At 37.5% G+C, this 17,281-nt stretch overlaps 1 protein-coding gene across 4 annotated transcripts in view; it reads left to right on the top strand.

The window, feature by feature from the left end:
• Nucleotides 1–16,228, top strand: part of USH1C (USH1 protein network component harmonin) — a 47,099-nt gene extending 30,871 nt beyond the window's left edge. For 2 of the 4 annotated variants that reach the window (XM_042038611.1, XM_042038613.1), the window contains 6 exons: nucleotides 10,224–10,265; nucleotides 10,570–10,623; nucleotides 10,772–10,871; nucleotides 12,204–12,313; nucleotides 13,009–13,064; nucleotides 13,965–14,814. In XM_042038611.1, coding sequence (XP_041894545.1) covers nucleotides 10,224–10,265; nucleotides 10,570–10,623; nucleotides 10,772–10,871; nucleotides 12,204–12,313; nucleotides 13,009–13,064; nucleotides 13,965–14,064 — 462 coding nt within the window. In that variant the 3' untranslated portion in view covers nucleotides 14,065–14,814. The other 2 variants (XM_042038612.1, XM_042038610.1) reach the window with 2 other exon arrangements.
• The last annotated feature ends 1,053 nt before the right edge of the window (nucleotides 16,229–17,281 follow it).

The following is a 17,281-nucleotide window of genomic DNA, read 5'->3' as shown; positions in this document are numbered from 1 at the left end:
CTTCTAAACTTATGTGGACCTCTGACAGTGCTTGATCTATGTGATTTATACATTTGAAATGCCAAGAATGTGCTAGATCCACCAAAATGGAAATATCATATGTTCTTACAGATAGCAGGTTTCCCAAGTTATTTGCAAAATAAAAATGATGTGAAATGACGCAGAAGTGTACAAAATACTAGTGTTGAGAGGAGAAATACACTCTTCTAAAGATAACAGAAAATACTCAGATAGATGGAGTAATACAGGAACTGCCTTACTGATCTGACCCCAAATCAATATATTTCAGTATGTGTTTCTGGCAGTTTGTCACTGCTGGGTATGTTAGAGAAAATAAATTAATAATTAAGAAAAATATGTTAGGTAACAACAAATAACCTAGCTTTTAAAATAAATGTCAGTTTTCACTGAATATAGTTAGCGTATATGAGGAAATAACTAGGCTCTTAGTAAAATTAATTCTGAGCCAAAGCTGCTTGGTTTATAAGTAGATAATTCAGTATTTCTGGTGTGGTTTCAGAAATGGAAGAAAAATCCAAAGCTTGAGAATTTATCCTTGCTGCCTTTTACAAAGTGAGTTTTTAACCCCGCAGATAAGCAAAAGCAGTGCATTTTTGTGACTATATGGATTAAAGACTTTGTGTTTATGCCTGCCAAAGCCAAAAGATAAGACAACTGTAATTGTCCCATTAGTTCATTTTTCTAATATTACTTAAGCTGCAAAATCTTCTCTGCATTGCTCCATTTTTGGTATTAACCCAGATCGTTTAATTTCCAATTCAGCTTGAACAAAACCTGACAAAAGGAATAAAATCCTGTCAGAGGCATTCTTGAGAACTAGCTATTAAAATATCTGGAATAAATTGTCTGTTTCTGAAAAAAATTATTATTAGCTTTACACTTTATATGAACCCAGTATTAAGTGTGTTGCTGTTTAGGTTGTAAGAACCACCTCCCACGTCGGCAAAGCGTCCTCTGTGTCAAGCAACCCGCTGGTATGTCACGTGCTGTTAATCATGGCTGTAGTTTCATGAGCTTCCCATGTAGTGCTAATGGCAAGGACGTGTCAAAAGTTTCACCCTGCATGGCTCATTTGTTTAAAATTCAGCACGTGGAATGATGTGTGGGGGATACATTGCTGTGCTGGGAGCACGAGTAGTGGAAGTGGCTCCTAATGGTCCAAGGATTTCGTATCTCAACAGTTGAGCAAAATACAGTCCATATCTGCATGTTGCAAATGTCTGTATGTGACAGAGCATGTGCTTTGTTCTTCTGTCAAGGCAAAAGTTGCTAGGTTCAATCTGTCTTTTAAATAGAATGGGTGCTAAGAAGCAAGTTCTGTCTCAGAACCACCAACATTTGTTGGTATCTCTTTGCACTGATTTTGAGTCAGAATGGTCATATGTCAGGTTTCTCCATTGTGCACTCCAGAAAAGTCTGTTGCTAAATTGTGCAGCTCCAGGAGAAATCATCCAGTTCCAGTGCAGTTTTAACAAGTTAGTATCTGTGAATCTGTTGATTCTGAATCTTCTAAGTTTGGAAAGCTTAATGATACAATGTATTTTGCAATGTGGAACAACAATAGCTGAGGGATATCCTCAGGGACTTTCAAATATCTAATTCAAGCTTTTTAAAAAACTATTTAAGAAAGGAAAAGGGAAAAAAAAAAACCCACAGGGGGAAAAAAACACACACACATGCACAAAAAAACCAAACAGAAAACCAAACCCAAAAAGTGGCTTAACCCATTTGCTGGAAGCAAATAAATGAGAGGATACAGCTTGTACCATAAGAATTATCTCTGGAATACATCACATTTCCTATGAGAAACATTGAGAAAAGTGTCCCAAGAGTTGCTGGGGTCAAGTCAGAAACTGAACCCACAGGGCTCAGTTTTGAACTCTCTTCTTGAATAAAACTGTGCTTCATGTCAGTGGGAGTTTTGGCTGAGTGGGAAGTGTAGGATTGGCCTAGGGCATGCTGAATGATCAGGTCTCAGATGCCTCTGGGTATCTGTACTTTGTGGAGTCAAGGGCAGGGTATTTACCTAACAAATCCTTGTGGTTAAATCAAGATAATTTAACTTGAAGTTCTCTATGGAAAGCAGTTTGCTGCAGCCCAGCTGAATTTCATCTTAAAAGATCTGTTTAGCCATGGATTAGTTAAAATCTTATTTTGGGTTCACTCTGTTCTTACACTCAACTTTAGCAGGTTTTTCTTTTCCTGTAACTTCTCATTCAGTTTGTTGCCTTTATGGGAAAAATGCCAAAATCAGGGCTGAGATTTATCCATAGTCTTGCTGGTGAAGCCTGAATTTAGGGGAAAAGCTACTACTTGGATGCAAGAGAAATTGTGTTTTGGTTTGGAGTTTGTAAGGCTTAGTTAAAATAATTCTGCAAGGTTTTTCTTCTATTAGTGTTGTTAAATTCATTATGATAAACCATTTGGATTGAGGAGTCTCATTGAAATTATGGATTTGCACAAATTATGTTGTGAACTGTAATTTTTTTAAATTAACTCCATAGCAACTTGCTCCAAGTCCACCTACCCAACGTCATCCAGGGGTACCAATAGTGTCTAAACCAGTTATGCTGCATCCTGACCCAAACTTCGTGGTCAGGCCAACAATCAAATCAGAGGCCCTGGTAAGCCTTTTAATGTTCTTTTTATGAATGCTCCAGTTACTGTGAGGGTTTGGTTTTGACATTGTTCTTTGAGATGTCCTCAAAGAACAATCTTTTTTCCCATTTCCTGCTACCTAAAATTTCTGTATATTTTCAAGCAGTCACGAATGGTAAGTACAAAACAGGTTTTTTCCATTTTTTTTCCATAGTGGAAAAGCTGCTTTTAGTGACAATTTTTGTACAGGGGTGCATAATTCCAGAGCAGCATAAAGCCCTAGAATTTGTACATCTTATTTTTCATCTATTCACATGCTGGGTTTTATTTCTATAAATTCTGAATTCATTCATCAGAAACGAAATAATAAAAATTAAGCCAACTGCATTTTTCCTTTGTAAATGGTCATAAACATACTTGAAGATATATGCCTCATTATATAATTTATCATATATATATATATATATTTATATGTATCTTTTAATTTCCAGGGGGAAATATGTGTGTTGTTATATCAGACTCCAATATACTGGTCAGGCAGTGTTACTGCGAAGTTCACTCATAATCAGCTTCTTTTTCTCATTTCTTTTCCATTTCTTGTTTCAAATGTAAGTGAAAAGTCAGAGGCTAAATATTTAGGACCAACCATGTAGCATCTTTGGGAATTTTAGTATATGAGCAAAGGTGAGCCACGTCTTACTGAACAAAAAAAGAGGAATACTGCTCAGACAGGTGATAACTCCCAGCTGACAGCCCTTGAAATTCACCTAGAATAGCTGGTGGACCAATTTGGTAGCTTTTATTCTTGAGGTTCAATGTGGCTTATGCTGTTATTATCAGTGTTCTGTAATGCATGTTTGTGGACACGTGTATATGTGCATTTGTAAGATAGTAAGTGACAGAAAAACCAATGAATTTGTATTGCATTTATTTAATTAAAAGCTATTTCTGACAATAAATTATGTGCACAATATTCCTAGCTGTGTTTCATTAAAATACGATGGATTTGTCATTTTTCATTTTAATAATTTAGATAATCTTCTTCCTTTATTTTCCCCAGTTACACTTTGAACAAATTTAAGTGATACTTAGTAACCACTTTTCCCACAGCCAGAGTCATTTTGAAGCTTCTACATTATAAATGAACTGAATGGTAATTAGAAGCAGTTTTTATAAGTTGCTTAAGAGAAGGCAGGCACATGAGCTTAAAATAAATTCAGATCCTCCAGTGGAGATGTTTCCTTCAGTTGGAGCTCTCATTTTGATTGTGTTCAGTTTTTTAACATCTCTAAGCAATATGAAATTCCTTAGGGAAAGGATGAAAAAAGTTATAATCTGCAGTTAATATCATCTAGCTCTTGAACAAGTGTGTGTGTGTGTACTAGTTTGCAAAATTTATAATACCCTTATGTGTGATCAAATAATCTTGGTACAAATTTTAAAAGGCACTTTTTTTTTTTTTTTACTGACTACATACAATTAGTTTAAGAAACTGGCAACAAGATCCACCTCCATAGGGAAATGTCTTATGATTTGTTATGCATGCATGCACATTTTCCAAATCACAAGTCTGCTAAAATCTTTCAGATTCAATCATCTTCCTTCCCAAACTGCATTATATTAGTTGGAAGATCAAAATTTCAGTGGGAGCAACATTCTGGTAGGACTTTGAGAGAAAGGTCAGTCTATAAATTGGTTTGGTAGACCTTATAACTCTTACTTCCATTGATGACTTACTGCAGTAAAAGGGTATTTATTCATCTTCACTTCAGTGAAGTCAGAGTGCTGTGTGAAGTAAAACTTGCATGGATACTGAAGAGGGAGATTACATCTATTAGTTAAAAAAAGAAAAGGCCAGTGTACAACAAAACAAACAAGAGAGTACCTGCCTATCTCCAGAAGTGTTTAAGAATTAAAATTATGATTTTTTGCAGAAGGGGAGTGGATTTTGGTTGGTTGCTCTGTATGTTTTTGTGGGTGTTTGTGTTTAAGTTCATTGTTCAGATAGAGGACCAGTTCAGCTTCTCTTAGTGGAGGAGAGTATCACCAAAGACAGCATATCATTTGCTGTCTGGTTTCTCATCTTCCTAGATTTCACACACCTTATGGAACTCCAGCTTTTATGTCTTAATTTGATATTATGCATTTAAATGTTTCAACCTTGTTTTTACCTGACTTTAACTGTCCTGAGTACCAAACTCTAGAAACTGAGGTTGATGGATTTATTTGATTCAAGCAGCTAATCCAGTTGGCCTATCCTTGAGCAATTCACTAGTAAAGAAGATGAAAAAGCATGCACTTAAGAATAAAATAGACATGCAAGAATGCATAAAATCCTCCTATTACCTGCAAGGTAGTTGGGCCAGATAGTCTGTGTTGTGGCTTAAATAATCTTCTTAATTAAATTCAGGTCAGAATTACCAGGTCTTTTAACAGTTGATGAAAATGAAATTGTTTTCATTTATAAATAGGGAAATGATGGGAGATGTTTAAACCTTAAGCATGGCCTTGAACACTGAGTGCTGCTCTGAGTCAAAATCGGTGTGAGCTGTACTAAAGTGAACTGGAATACATTTATGGCAAAGCCAATTAAATTTTGGCTCAGAGAACAGGAGAGGATTTTTATGATTTAGTGGTGAGATTTTCATAGAGGCAAAACCACCAGGAGCATTAGTCTCTGCTCTCCTATCTATCACAGACATGCTGTTGTGTGACTTACAAGGCTCTGGTGCACTGGCTGCTACAAAAGATTTTTTCTCTCTCATTCCTTTGTGGGTGGATGAAGAATTTCTGAAGGGAAAAAAATAATGTTTAAGCTTTCCTCTAATTTGCAAGCTTTGAAGCCTGATTCTGCAGGGCTGAAGTCAAGACAGGTGCTTAGATACCATGTGGCAAGATGTGTGAGGATTGGAAATTTCAAGTAGCATTGGTTATAGCTGTACCAAAACAATCTGTGTGGAAACTGAACTTTTTTTTTTTTTTTTTTTTTTTTTTAAGAGAGCATCTAAAGGGATTTGTGGAAAATCTTTCCAAACTTGCCCATAAGTCCTTCAAGACAAAAACTCATCGTTTGTATTAATTAAACACAAACCACATTTCATTAACTCTTGAATATATTTTTCCATGTAATGGTAGGACTATAGGACACTGAGAGAAACCTTAGTGAAGCTGACACATGGTAATTTGTTTTAAAGGAAATTGAGTTTGAAAGGGTAAATTCCAGAGTTGGAAGTTGTTCTTCTTTCAGAAGACTCAAATACATTACCTGATTTGCTGTAAGGTTTTGAGTGGAGGCTGGGGAAGTGTCAGTAGTGTTTTGTATAATAATATGGGGATTTAGCCCATCCAATTTTTGAAAACTTCTGTAAACTAATAAAATATTCTGTATTTTAAGTGATTCCAAGCTACAGTGTACCATTTTGTTAGAATAGTGGAAGTGACAGAAAAACAGAATGAATATGGAATTTAAATCCTTGAAGCCAAACAGAACAAAATCAAATCCATTTAATAACGGAATTCACCTCTTCAGTATAGGAAATCTCTGGTAGGAAAGCAAATCTTAAATGCATAAACATATATGTATCATGACTTCTCAGTATTTTGGAAATTATTGTCTACCATTTTGTCCATGTTTAGGGTTGATTTTTTTCAATTTTTTTTATATATCATGGATAAGAGACCCAAGCACTCTTCAAGACACAAGAAATGACTTGTAAAAGCAGTCATGGAAAATATTTTTTAAAAATCTTGTGGTATGGAAATGTGCATTATTTATGTTGTTTCTCTAGAATTCTTTCCACTTTGCATTCAATACTATTTCATTGTGTGTGTTCTCTCATTTTGGAATGATACAGGGAACAAGCACTAACAAGTGCAAGTGTGATTCAGTCCCTAGGAGAGCAAAATAAGCAGTAAGATAATTTATGAGTAGGTGATACTTATTTACATTAAAAAGTTAATACCTGGTTTGGCAATTTTCTTTCTTTTGCAGCCACAAGAGATGTTTAAAAGGATGGTGGTTTACAATTCATCATTTAGATCTAACAAAAAACAAGTAAAATAACGTTTTCCGTGTTTTGTGTGGTACTTCTTGTTTGACTGATCATAGATTTAAAACTTTCTTTTCCGATCCTGTTGCTCAGTTTCTAAAACAGAAGATGCAAGGCAGCCCTAGTGCATGAGAACTGCTAGTCTTTGTAAGCTTTAAGTGTGTGCCTGTGTCTCCTGCTAGTCTAAGCAGAAGAAGAATGGGAATAAATCCTTCAGGTTGAACCATCTGTAACTACTTACATGGTTAAGTGCAACCTTTAAGATAGTTGAACACTGATAACTGATCTGATACTGATATTCCTAAGATTTCCTTGTTTCTCTAAGTGTCCAGCTGCAATGCTTTCAGTAATAAAATGCTTTATTAGTTTAACAAATAGAGCTATCATCATACCATAGCTACTGTTAGGAAATCAGAGGAACTGGTGGTGGAAAGCACTTGTTCATTCAGCCTTCCTGTATTGTGTAGGGTTTTCCTGCTGTACTTCTATTGCTTTCCTCTGTCACAGTGATAACGTTTTCACCTCTTCCCATTTGGTTGACTGGTGGTTCAATAGATGACCCTTTGAAGAAGTGAACTTCATGCTAAACTTCTCTGCTGCTGTAAAATGTGCCCCTTTCTGTACAAAACCCCTTTGTTAGTCCAAGCTAAATTAGATGCATTGACATGTTATCTGAAAAGTTAGCACACAGTAGTGAGCTCCCAGTGTGAGCTTTTGAGCAGTAAACCATTAAGAGCAGTAATAATTTTTTCTTCTTTTAATCAGTTTCAGTCTAGATCTTGAAGGGAAAACTGCATTTGACTGAAAAAGATCCAGCTTTGAGATTATTTATTTGCCAGTGAATGCCAGTATGTTCTGAATATATGAGTTGTGTTCTCAAAAGAGGTGGTTTTTTGAAAATTTTGTTATATATGGTCATGACTTTCTCTTTCAATTATTTGTTGTTGTTGTTGCTTGGGTTTTGTTTCTCTGTTGTTGTTGTTATTTCAGGTCTTTGTTTCTTTGTTTGTTGTTGTTATTTCAGGTCTCAATAGCTCTTGACTATTGTTGTTAGAAACCTGTGAAGCAGGAACATTGGTATAAGTGCTTGTGTTTTGGAGGTTGTTTTTTCTTTAAATAGTAACTTTAGCTTGCATCTGGAAGTCCAGACTGGAAGTTATTTCAGTGCAATCAAATATTTTAATGTTCCATTTTCAGCTTATGCTCAGTCCTGTGAATGTTTTTGTAAGTCAAGAAGGGATTTGAATGGTCTTAACTGTTTCACCTGAAATGTCCTGAGTGGTGGGAGGGTAGGCTTAGGACTGTGCTTTCCACACGGTGTTCCTTGGTTCATTGCTGCCTGCTTGGATATGGAGTGCAGTCTCTGATCTCTGAATTTGTGGTGCCCATTTCAGGGAAGATTTATTACAGTTCAATGCATGTCTTTTTTCTGTCTTAGAGATATTTGTACATTATTGGATCCAGGTCATATCTCTGATACATAGTGATATGAACCCAAGTGGACAACAGTTAGATTGAATACTAGGAAAAGGTTTTTCACCCACAGGGTGGTTGGGCATTGGAAGAGGCTTCCAGGGAAGTGGTCACTGCACCAAGCCTGGCAGAGTCCAAGAAATGTTTGGAGAAGGCTCTCAGGCACATAGTGTGAGTCTGTGCAGGGCCAGGAGTTGGACTTGGTGATCCTTGTGGGTTCCTTCCAACTCAGGATATTCTATGTTTCTATGACTTTTGCTTGCAGGTTGTTTTTTTGGTGGTCCTTTTTTTTTTTTTTTTTTTTTTTTAATTTTGTGTGTTTGTTTTCATGGAGTTTTTTGGTTTTTTCCTGTTTAAAGATTATTTTCCCAGGAAAACTTCCTTCAAGGGCAACATCTGTTTTCCATGAGGGCAACCTGGGACAAAGAGTTCACTGACTTCCTTTAGGTTACATAATGACTTAGTGACTTGGCTGAGATTGGAGTTCTTTTCTCTAAATTGCTTGCTCCAAAACCATAGATATCTACTTTATCTATGATTCCAAAAGGCAGTACTAATTCAGTTATTCAAAGTATTAATTGTTTAGGTAGCTATCATTGTAAAATGTTTCTCTTACAGTTTTGGTTAAATGGGTCATCATATTAATACACTTTGTAAATTAATGAATGATTGATTCACATTTTTTCCCCAGGATGAAATTCTACCCTTGCTGATGTCTGTGATGAAATTCCCATTTATCTGGTTAAAAAATGTAATGCAGTGTAACAAACCTAATGTAAGGCAGTGCTGTTAAGGGTGAGATCAGAACCCAGAGGGTCATTCATAGTCACATCAAAATTAGGCAACTGAGAGAGGTAATAAAGAGTATAGCAGAGAAGGCATTAGTATTTTCTGCTGCAACTTTGCCATTTACAGCCAGCCCTAAAATATACCAGAGGAATCTAAAGCTGTGTGTTTGGTTTACAAGTGGAAAAAGGCTTAGCTGAGTCCGCCAGTGGAATAGATTTTGTTGTCAAATGGATCCAGTAGAAAAGAGGCCAGTAATGAATATATCAAGCTTGATTGTGCACTGAACCACTGGTCTGTGTCAGATATATGTCTGCAAAGGGTTGTGTGGTTCTGTGTTCCCCTATCACCAGGTTATTGCAGCTTGAGGCCACAAGAATGGCAGCTAGGTATCTCAGTAAAGATTTTCTTAAGTTCTGAAGTCCTTTACTTTAGAATGCAGGATAAGTGCAGAGCTTTTATAAATCCCCAGCATTGGCCATGCAGTCTCACCCAGTAGCTACTAATCCTCCTCAGGAAACTGCCACTCAAACACCATTCATTCCAGACTGCTGATGCAGGAGCTCCCATCCTTGAGAAAAGGTAACTCCTGCTTTTCTCTGCAGTCTTGGTCTGACAAGTGTTAAGCCCTACATTTTGTGGGCCATCTCAAAGCTTAAATCTTGCTCTGCCTAGGTGCAATATTCTGCATTTCCAACATTCCCTGACAAAGCTTTTAAGTCCTCCACAGAACCATATGAAAACAAAGTTATCCTGCAAATTGTCCAACAAACTGTTGTTCTGAGTTTGCTTGTGGTATGGAGCCAACCCCCTGAAACTCCACATCAAGAAGGAGAGAAGGGGGCTGAAAAAGAATCCTAAAACCCAGTGAGGAGTAGTGTTGCTGAGAGGTGAATTGGAGCCTGTCATTTCTACCTGTTACCATCGAACATGTTGATAAGAAATGTTGCTCCAAAGAGTGTGGCAGAACATACCTGCCTATGATGCTTTCAAGATTTGTTTCTGTTCTGTCAGGTGTAGAGTGGAACTGTGGAGATGACAGAGTGGTAAACTCTTCCTCAGAACTTCTCCATTATATGACCAACTCAAATTATTGATCTGCCATGAGGTTTTGAAATGTTTTCTGACTGTCAGGATGGACTCTTTGCTGTGTCTCTGTGCTTTTCTCCAGTTACTGTCTTCTTTCATAGCTTACAGAATTACATGTTCTCTCACTAATAAATAAGATGGAGTTTGTGTGTTAAGTGTGTGTGTGTGAGTTGCTGTTTTTGCAATTAAATATCATTTTATTCTCAGGGCTTCCAGAAGTATGTGGAAGATTTTGATCCATATTCAATGGTAAGGAGAGAATTTAAACATGCCTAACTGTTTAATATGAAATACACTGGAAAAAAAGCCAAGTCCTTGATTTTGAGGGCTGGGAGTGGGTAAGATTCTTGCTTGTTGGGTCTTGTGTATTTGACTTTTCTAGTCATGTTGAACAGGAGTGTTCTTGCAGGAAAAGGTGATGTGGGATTCTGATCTTCCTATAACACTATATTAGAGGAGGGAAAGGTCCCTTTTCCCCCAGAAACTACATAGATCATCCCAATTTTTTTGTGTTTCCAAAGTGGAAATGATTAATCATTGTATCTTTTCACAGTTTACCCCAGACCAAATTATGGGAAAAGACGTACGGCTATTACGAATAAAAAAGGTAAATGCTGTGTTGCTTGATTGATATTTAAAGGGTTCCTGTAAGCATTTGATATACAGCATCATTTACTGGGAAGAAGGGAAGACTAAGCTCCTGTTAGTGGCAAAAATTAACAGCCTTTTCTGAACTAGGACTGTTTTTTTCATAGGAAGGATCACTGGACCTTGCAGTTGAGGGAGGAATTGATTCTCCAATTGGAAAGGTAGTTGTGTCTGCCATCTACGAGGATGGTGCTGCAGACAAACATGGTGAGCAACAAAGGGGAATTTGAATGCTGCTGCAAAGTGTCTCCTTACACTGGCTGAGAATGGTTGGCTGATTCCATAGCCTGGTACTGAAAAGCTCACTTAGGTTGTCCAAAGAGCCAAGTTCTGTCTCAAGTCAAAGGGCAGCCACATGTGCTTCTTAAATTAATAATTATGTAAAATTTATAAAAACCAACACCTGATTCTCTGGTGTATTCTTTAATCAAGGAATACATTCTCCATTGTTTCACAATTTCTGAGCAATGACATTTGTAGTACTTCCACATGCAAAGCAATTACCTGACTATAGCTATACTATGCTGCTTAATTTTGTTCTTCATGCTACTTTAAACAGCAGTTTGTTTAGTTAAAGAGGTGGCTTTACTCCCAAAACCCAGCTGAAGGCCAGAGCCTCTGAGGCTTAGGTTTCTGAAAGCAGAAGAACATGCTCACCAACATATCTGGGCTTTGCACCTGGTGGGAAGTATCTGCCATCCTTTTCTTGAGAACTCTTGTGATGACCAGGTCAACAGACAGGGCAATATCCCCTTACACTGTCTTTGCTGTCCATGTCCCAGCCTGCACCTAAGCTCAAGTCACTCTTGCTGTGAAAATATCTCAGCCATTTGGTCTCCTTGGTGCTCTTGTTGAACCATCACTCTTTTTAGGATCTCTCACCACTAAGGCTGTCTCCTTACCATCCTCTTCAAATCCAGTCCCAGTTAACTGGTTGTGCTTCATTCCAGATTGGCAAGTCAAAATCAGTTCTAAGGAGCAAACATTACACATACACTTGCAGAGGAATGACAGTCATGCAAACCCTTGACAAATGCCATTTTATTCCTTTGGGAATTTAATTAATTTTGCCATATTTGTAGACTCATGGAATTATTTGGGTTGGAAGAGACCTTACAGATAATCTAATTCCAAGCCCCTGCTGTGGTCCAGGACACTTCCCTAGACCAGGTTGCTCAAAAGCCCCATCCTACCTGGCCTTGAGCACTTCCAGGGATGGGGCATAGTAGTACCAGCCTACAGTCAGCCACAGTTTGTAAAATGAATAGCTGGATTACCCAAACAGGCAAACTGTGGAAAATCTTGCTGAACTAATTTCTTACTGGTCATGATCAATAAGAGATTAGTTTGGCTTTGCCATGCTTAAAAATTCCCTTTGGGTTTGTCCGTAGGAAACTTCCTACAATTTTTAGTGCAGACATTCACATCCAGTGAGAACACTTTTCATTATAGTCAGTACTGTACAAATATGGCACAGAAAAGTCTCCTAGAATTTTGTTTTGCTTATGTGTATATATAGCATATTGGTCTTTTCCCCAGGAGGCATAGTGAAAGGGGATGAAATACTGGCTGTAAATGGCAAGATATTAATTGACAGCAAGCTGGCAGAAGCACAGGCAACTCTAGCAAAAGCTTGGAACATGGGTGGGGTAAGTAACCTGGAATACTACTTCATTCTACCTATAGAGCTCATATGAGAGATACTTTTCTGTCATGACATTGTCACATCAACACAACTAAGGTTACAAACATCAAAATAGTGGGTGTGTCAGGTACTCCCAAAGTGAGCTAAAATATGCAGAAGATGTTGGTATGTAGCATCTCTGAAAACCATGTGTGTAATTGACTGGGAAATCTCATGGCATTTAGCCATATATCAAGACTGGTATTTAAACACATGACATTCTGAGTGATTATAGTACCTTTATCTGTAGAATCACTCTTTGATAGTGAAAATTACTTCAAGCTGATGGGAATTTCCTTATAATAGCTTATTTTTGATTTCTCAGTGTACAAGCAACACTTGTACAGCGAGTGTTTCCTCAGCAAGAGCTGTATTCATTGCTCACATGACCAATACAGGATGATGATTCTTAGAATATTTTTTTTTTTTAATCTTGTTGCAAGTGGATTTTTCTTTAATTTCACGATGCAAATCACACAGCTCAGTCTTTAAATGGTCTTCCTACAGAAGTTTTTAATAGAGACCTTTCTGCTGCTCCCTGTGGTTTTCCAGAAATAGATCACTCCCCTGTTTCTCTATCCGACATTCCATGGTGGTCCACTGGCCACTTCTAAAAGCTGTACTTAGCAGCACATATTTACCTGTGCTTTTCTTTTTCAGGATTGGATTGACTTAGTCATTGCAGCATCACCTCCAAAAGAATATGATGATGAAATGTAAGTGCGTGAGCTTTTTTCTCTGGGAATTAAAAGCTGAGTAACAATAGTCAGTTTGCTTTTTTTGTCAGACATTTTTCAAGTATCACCTTCTTGCAGACTGTATAACCTCCTGCTTTACGTGGTTGCTAATTTGACATTTATAAGTAGCTGTCATGCATTACAGCAGTGGTTCCCAGACTGCAAAACTGTAATTCTCAGAATTGGTTATATGTGACTACACACTCAAACTTTCAGTTTAAAGTTTGAGGATTTCGAGTTTTTTTAGAAGTTAAACTTAACCTCAGTCTGAATCATTTACTATACTCCCATAGATCATAATTTAGGGAAACAAAACCCCATAAGCATTCTACATCACAACCAGATGTTTAATTCTGTTGTTTGTTTTGGTTTGGTTTGGTTTTTTTTAATTAGATTGCGGTTACTGTTCTTGTCTAACAAGGTCAAATTTATGTGTAAAATTTTCAAAAGAGGTTAAGTGATTTGGGTGTCTTGGCAATTTGTGATGTTCACAGAATCATTGTCTTAAAGATAATCAGCATAGGTGTGAAACAGAAGAATCCATAGCCACAAGTGTGGTAGAGGTATCAAGTCTATACAACTTGCTTTACTTTGGACAAACAGTTTCAAAAACAAGAGGCGTGTTTTGTAGTTTGCTTGAAGGAAAAGATTTGAAGATATCCTTACTACCAAGTAAAATGGCAGAGTAAGGTTTTGTAGTCACTGTTAACCTGGGCTCTTGTTCTGTGCAGAATACTGGTGTATTAGTTGCTGTAAATCAGTTTTACTGGCTAACACCAACTGCAGATTGATGTGAAATTTTGTTTAATATCTGTATAAACTAATGGGCAAGGAAATAACTGTTACTGTTACTTCTGTTTTCATGTCCTGTTTATTTAGCCCTACCATTCCCTCATCAGCAGTCAGTCCCAACACACACAGAAAGGTTTTTGAAGGCAGTGCACCTGTGTACAGACAAGGGTATCTCCTGCAGCTGTAGCCACTGCAGTGTCCCTCATGGTGAATAGCACACCTGGCTTAACATGCCTGGCCATTGTGAGGCTGTGTTATTTTTTCAGCATGTGCCTGCCTGTGCATTGCTTGCCATGCTTGCTTTTGTTCCTGGCATGCTGGAGCTGGAGTGTTCTTTGGGCTTTTGCCATGCCTGTGCTATTAAAATATAAGTATTTCGTTTCTACTTCATAAAGTCCCTTAGAGATCCTCTGCAGAATTGGTTTATCCCCTTCCACACTATTCAATAAATAGGCCCTGTCTAAACAAGTAGGATTAACCTGAGGTTTTTTCCTTATCTGTGGACCACTGCTGTGGCTTTGTGAGTTCATAAGTATATAAGCAACTACAAATTATTTTCTTGTCAAGGCTTGTCCAAAGAACAAGTTTCCATTTGTATTATTCACAGTGTGCCTGTAAACAAGTATTCATGAGTGTTTGGTTTTCACTGAAGTTTGTCTCTGTTAGTTTGTCATGTACCTATACAATGGGTTTGTTCTGAAATTATCCTTGTCTCAGAAATTCAGTTTACTCTGTATGTTTTCTCTGTGACTGTAATCACTGTAAGTACAGTCATAGATCTATAGAACTGCCAAGGTAATGTTTTTTGTTGCATGTGGGTCTTCTCAATTATTATTTATAATACAAATCAAAATTACATAAGATCCAGTTTAAAAACTGTGCGTACTAGAAAGATTAGAAGTTGCATGAGAGCTAACAGCATGTTTCTCATTGTTTTTTTCTTTTTTTTTCCACAGGACATTTTTTTAAGGAAGACTACAGCTGCTGAAATGGAGTCTTTCCTCTGCAGAAACCTGCTGCTCAGGAAATTAATAGGAAATCAATAACCACATGAAATGCACCTTTATTGACTGACCTGTAAATTGAACTAGAGACTTCATATTCTTCAGATAATTTAAATAATTTATTTTCACTCTGTAGACAGAAAGCAAAACATTTTTTTTGCAAGATGATTGGGATCTGCTGACCAGTATGGTTCAGTCTGAGAGCGCTTGATCTCTTTTTGCTATTTTGAGGGGCCAAATTTTGAAAATTATCTTTCAGTTTTGCAGAAAATAGACTCTAAAATGACAAATGAAGATAGAACACAGATGTCTGTTCCCACATGCAACACTTGTGAATACACATTCACAGGCCAGTTTGGGTGTGAAAAGGATTGTATTTTTACTTCTTAGATAGTGATTTTTCTGAGAAAATGGGAAAGTACACAGGTAACTTCTGTTCTTACTCATATTCTTTGTAGCTTAATGTCCATTTTTGTGTCGTAGTTGTGAGGGTTTTTTGAATACAAAAAAAGTATTTTTGTATTTCTGCTGGTGGAAGAACTGGGAATACCAGGAATACTAGCATTATAAGGAATAATTTTGATTGTGTTTCTCATACAGTATAGAGAATCTTCTGTACCAGCAGAGCAAATAACTAGCAAGTAGTCCAGATAAAATCATTATGCGTAGTCACAGTCATACTACTGAGTATTTGTATTGGTGGCAAAAATTCCTCCCCCGTATAGTCATGGGTGGAAAATTTGGGTGTGATTCACAATCTGCTGTTCTGTACTTTGTTCTCAGTGAGCCTATGTATGTGGCTAAACTGTGCAGGAAGCCACCAAGTGTAACGTTCTGCTCTTGGTGACTGTGTATCTTAGGTTTGAAGAAATTCCTCAAGACTATAAAATGGATACCAGCTTGGCTTTAGGTATTACTACAGTTGTAGACTGATATTAATGAGATACCTCCCTAGAAATGGCATTGTCTTCTTCGTTCCTTGTACCTGCCAGTTTGTATTCTGTTTTTCATGTTGCTTTTCGATTTTTCGCACCTGTTCTAACGACAGACAGTTTATAATTCATCAGCATATCAAATTCCCTCTGAAGTCTTGCCTTTTCCAGGTTTGGAAGCCCTCCTCCAGCACATAAAACTAACAATAACAAATATAACAAAATAAGAAAAACAAATCACATTCCTAAGAACTCTGTACTTATATGCAGATGCTTTTTTATGTTGACTTTCTTTATTTGCAGCATTCTTCCCATATGCCAATTAATGTGTGTGGCAGGGTATATATGTTAGAGTATTTAACATGTTTAACTCTTACAACTAATCCAGAAATAAAATTGCATTTGCCAAATGGAAGAAGTCTAGCTTCCTATTTGTCTCTGGGTTTGTACATCATAGTAATAGTTAATCTGCTAAAGTACACAGATTTCTGAGATTTTCTTCAATAACAGACCCATTTGCAAGAGATTGCCACCCTTGTGGAACTCAGAATTCACTCTGCACAGAAGGTTATTGTCACTTGGCTGAGCTGCAGTAATCTTACACAGTTTTTGGGGGCAAGTCTGGTCATTTGGTAGTTGGCAAGCTACTGAATGCAGTTGCTACAGTGTATTTTTTTGCTAGGTTTTAGTGTGCATCTACCCAGGGCTGTAGACTTCCTAACCAGCAAACTAATCTAAATGCTGAATGCATCAAGATCAGCACCAGAAGGAAACTGCAGCAGGATGTACTTCTCCTGCTGCTTTGGTTCCCAGTTGCTTACATACTGCAACCATCTGGACCGTATGACAATGCATCAGAGTGATAAGTGGTGCTATCAAATGTTCCCTTGAGGGCTGCTCCGATGTTTTGTACCAGCAGATAGAGAGGCACAATAATGCACCAGTAAAGAACTTCAGCCTGCAACCAGTGCTAAACACTGTCTCAGCACACTAAGAAACATAACACAACAAAACTTAGAGGTTAGATATTAGAACTATTTCTATTGGTGTGATTTTTTTCAGAGGCAGAAGGAGCACAGAAGACTGAGCTGGGAAATCTGTGGGAGTACCAGCAGTTGAGTTGTAGCCTTGCTTCTTAGTCACAGAACTACTTTCTTCTCCCCATCTACCCTGTTAACTTGATTTGCTTGGATACAGTTTAAAATGCATGAGAGGCAGTTGAGGAAATAATTCCTGCTCAGTAGACTCCAGGTATATTAAAAAAGTGTTGCTTTGAAAGTTTAACCTGTGGTAGGATGGCAGAGTCACTTCAGGCAATGTAAGGAGGTGGTGTCAGGAGAAAGGAGCCTGAAACTTCTGAAATCTTAAAATGATCTTAAGCCATTATCCAGGTAGTTTTTTATTGTATATCTGGCTTCCAGTGCCCTAGGACTGCATCTGATCTTTCATTTGCCAGCTATCTCAAGGG

The sequence above is a fragment of the Corvus kubaryi genome, unplaced genomic scaffold (genome assembly GCF_017639235.1).
Source record: "Corvus kubaryi isolate FWS band 111438036 unplaced genomic scaffold, C.kubaryi_AGA036_p1.0 37392, whole genome shotgun sequence".
NCBI classification, from domain to species: domain Eukaryota; kingdom Metazoa; phylum Chordata; class Aves; order Passeriformes; family Corvidae; genus Corvus; species Corvus kubaryi.
Note: the sequence above shows the minus strand (reverse complement) of the source record. Positions and strands in the feature narration are given on the sequence as shown.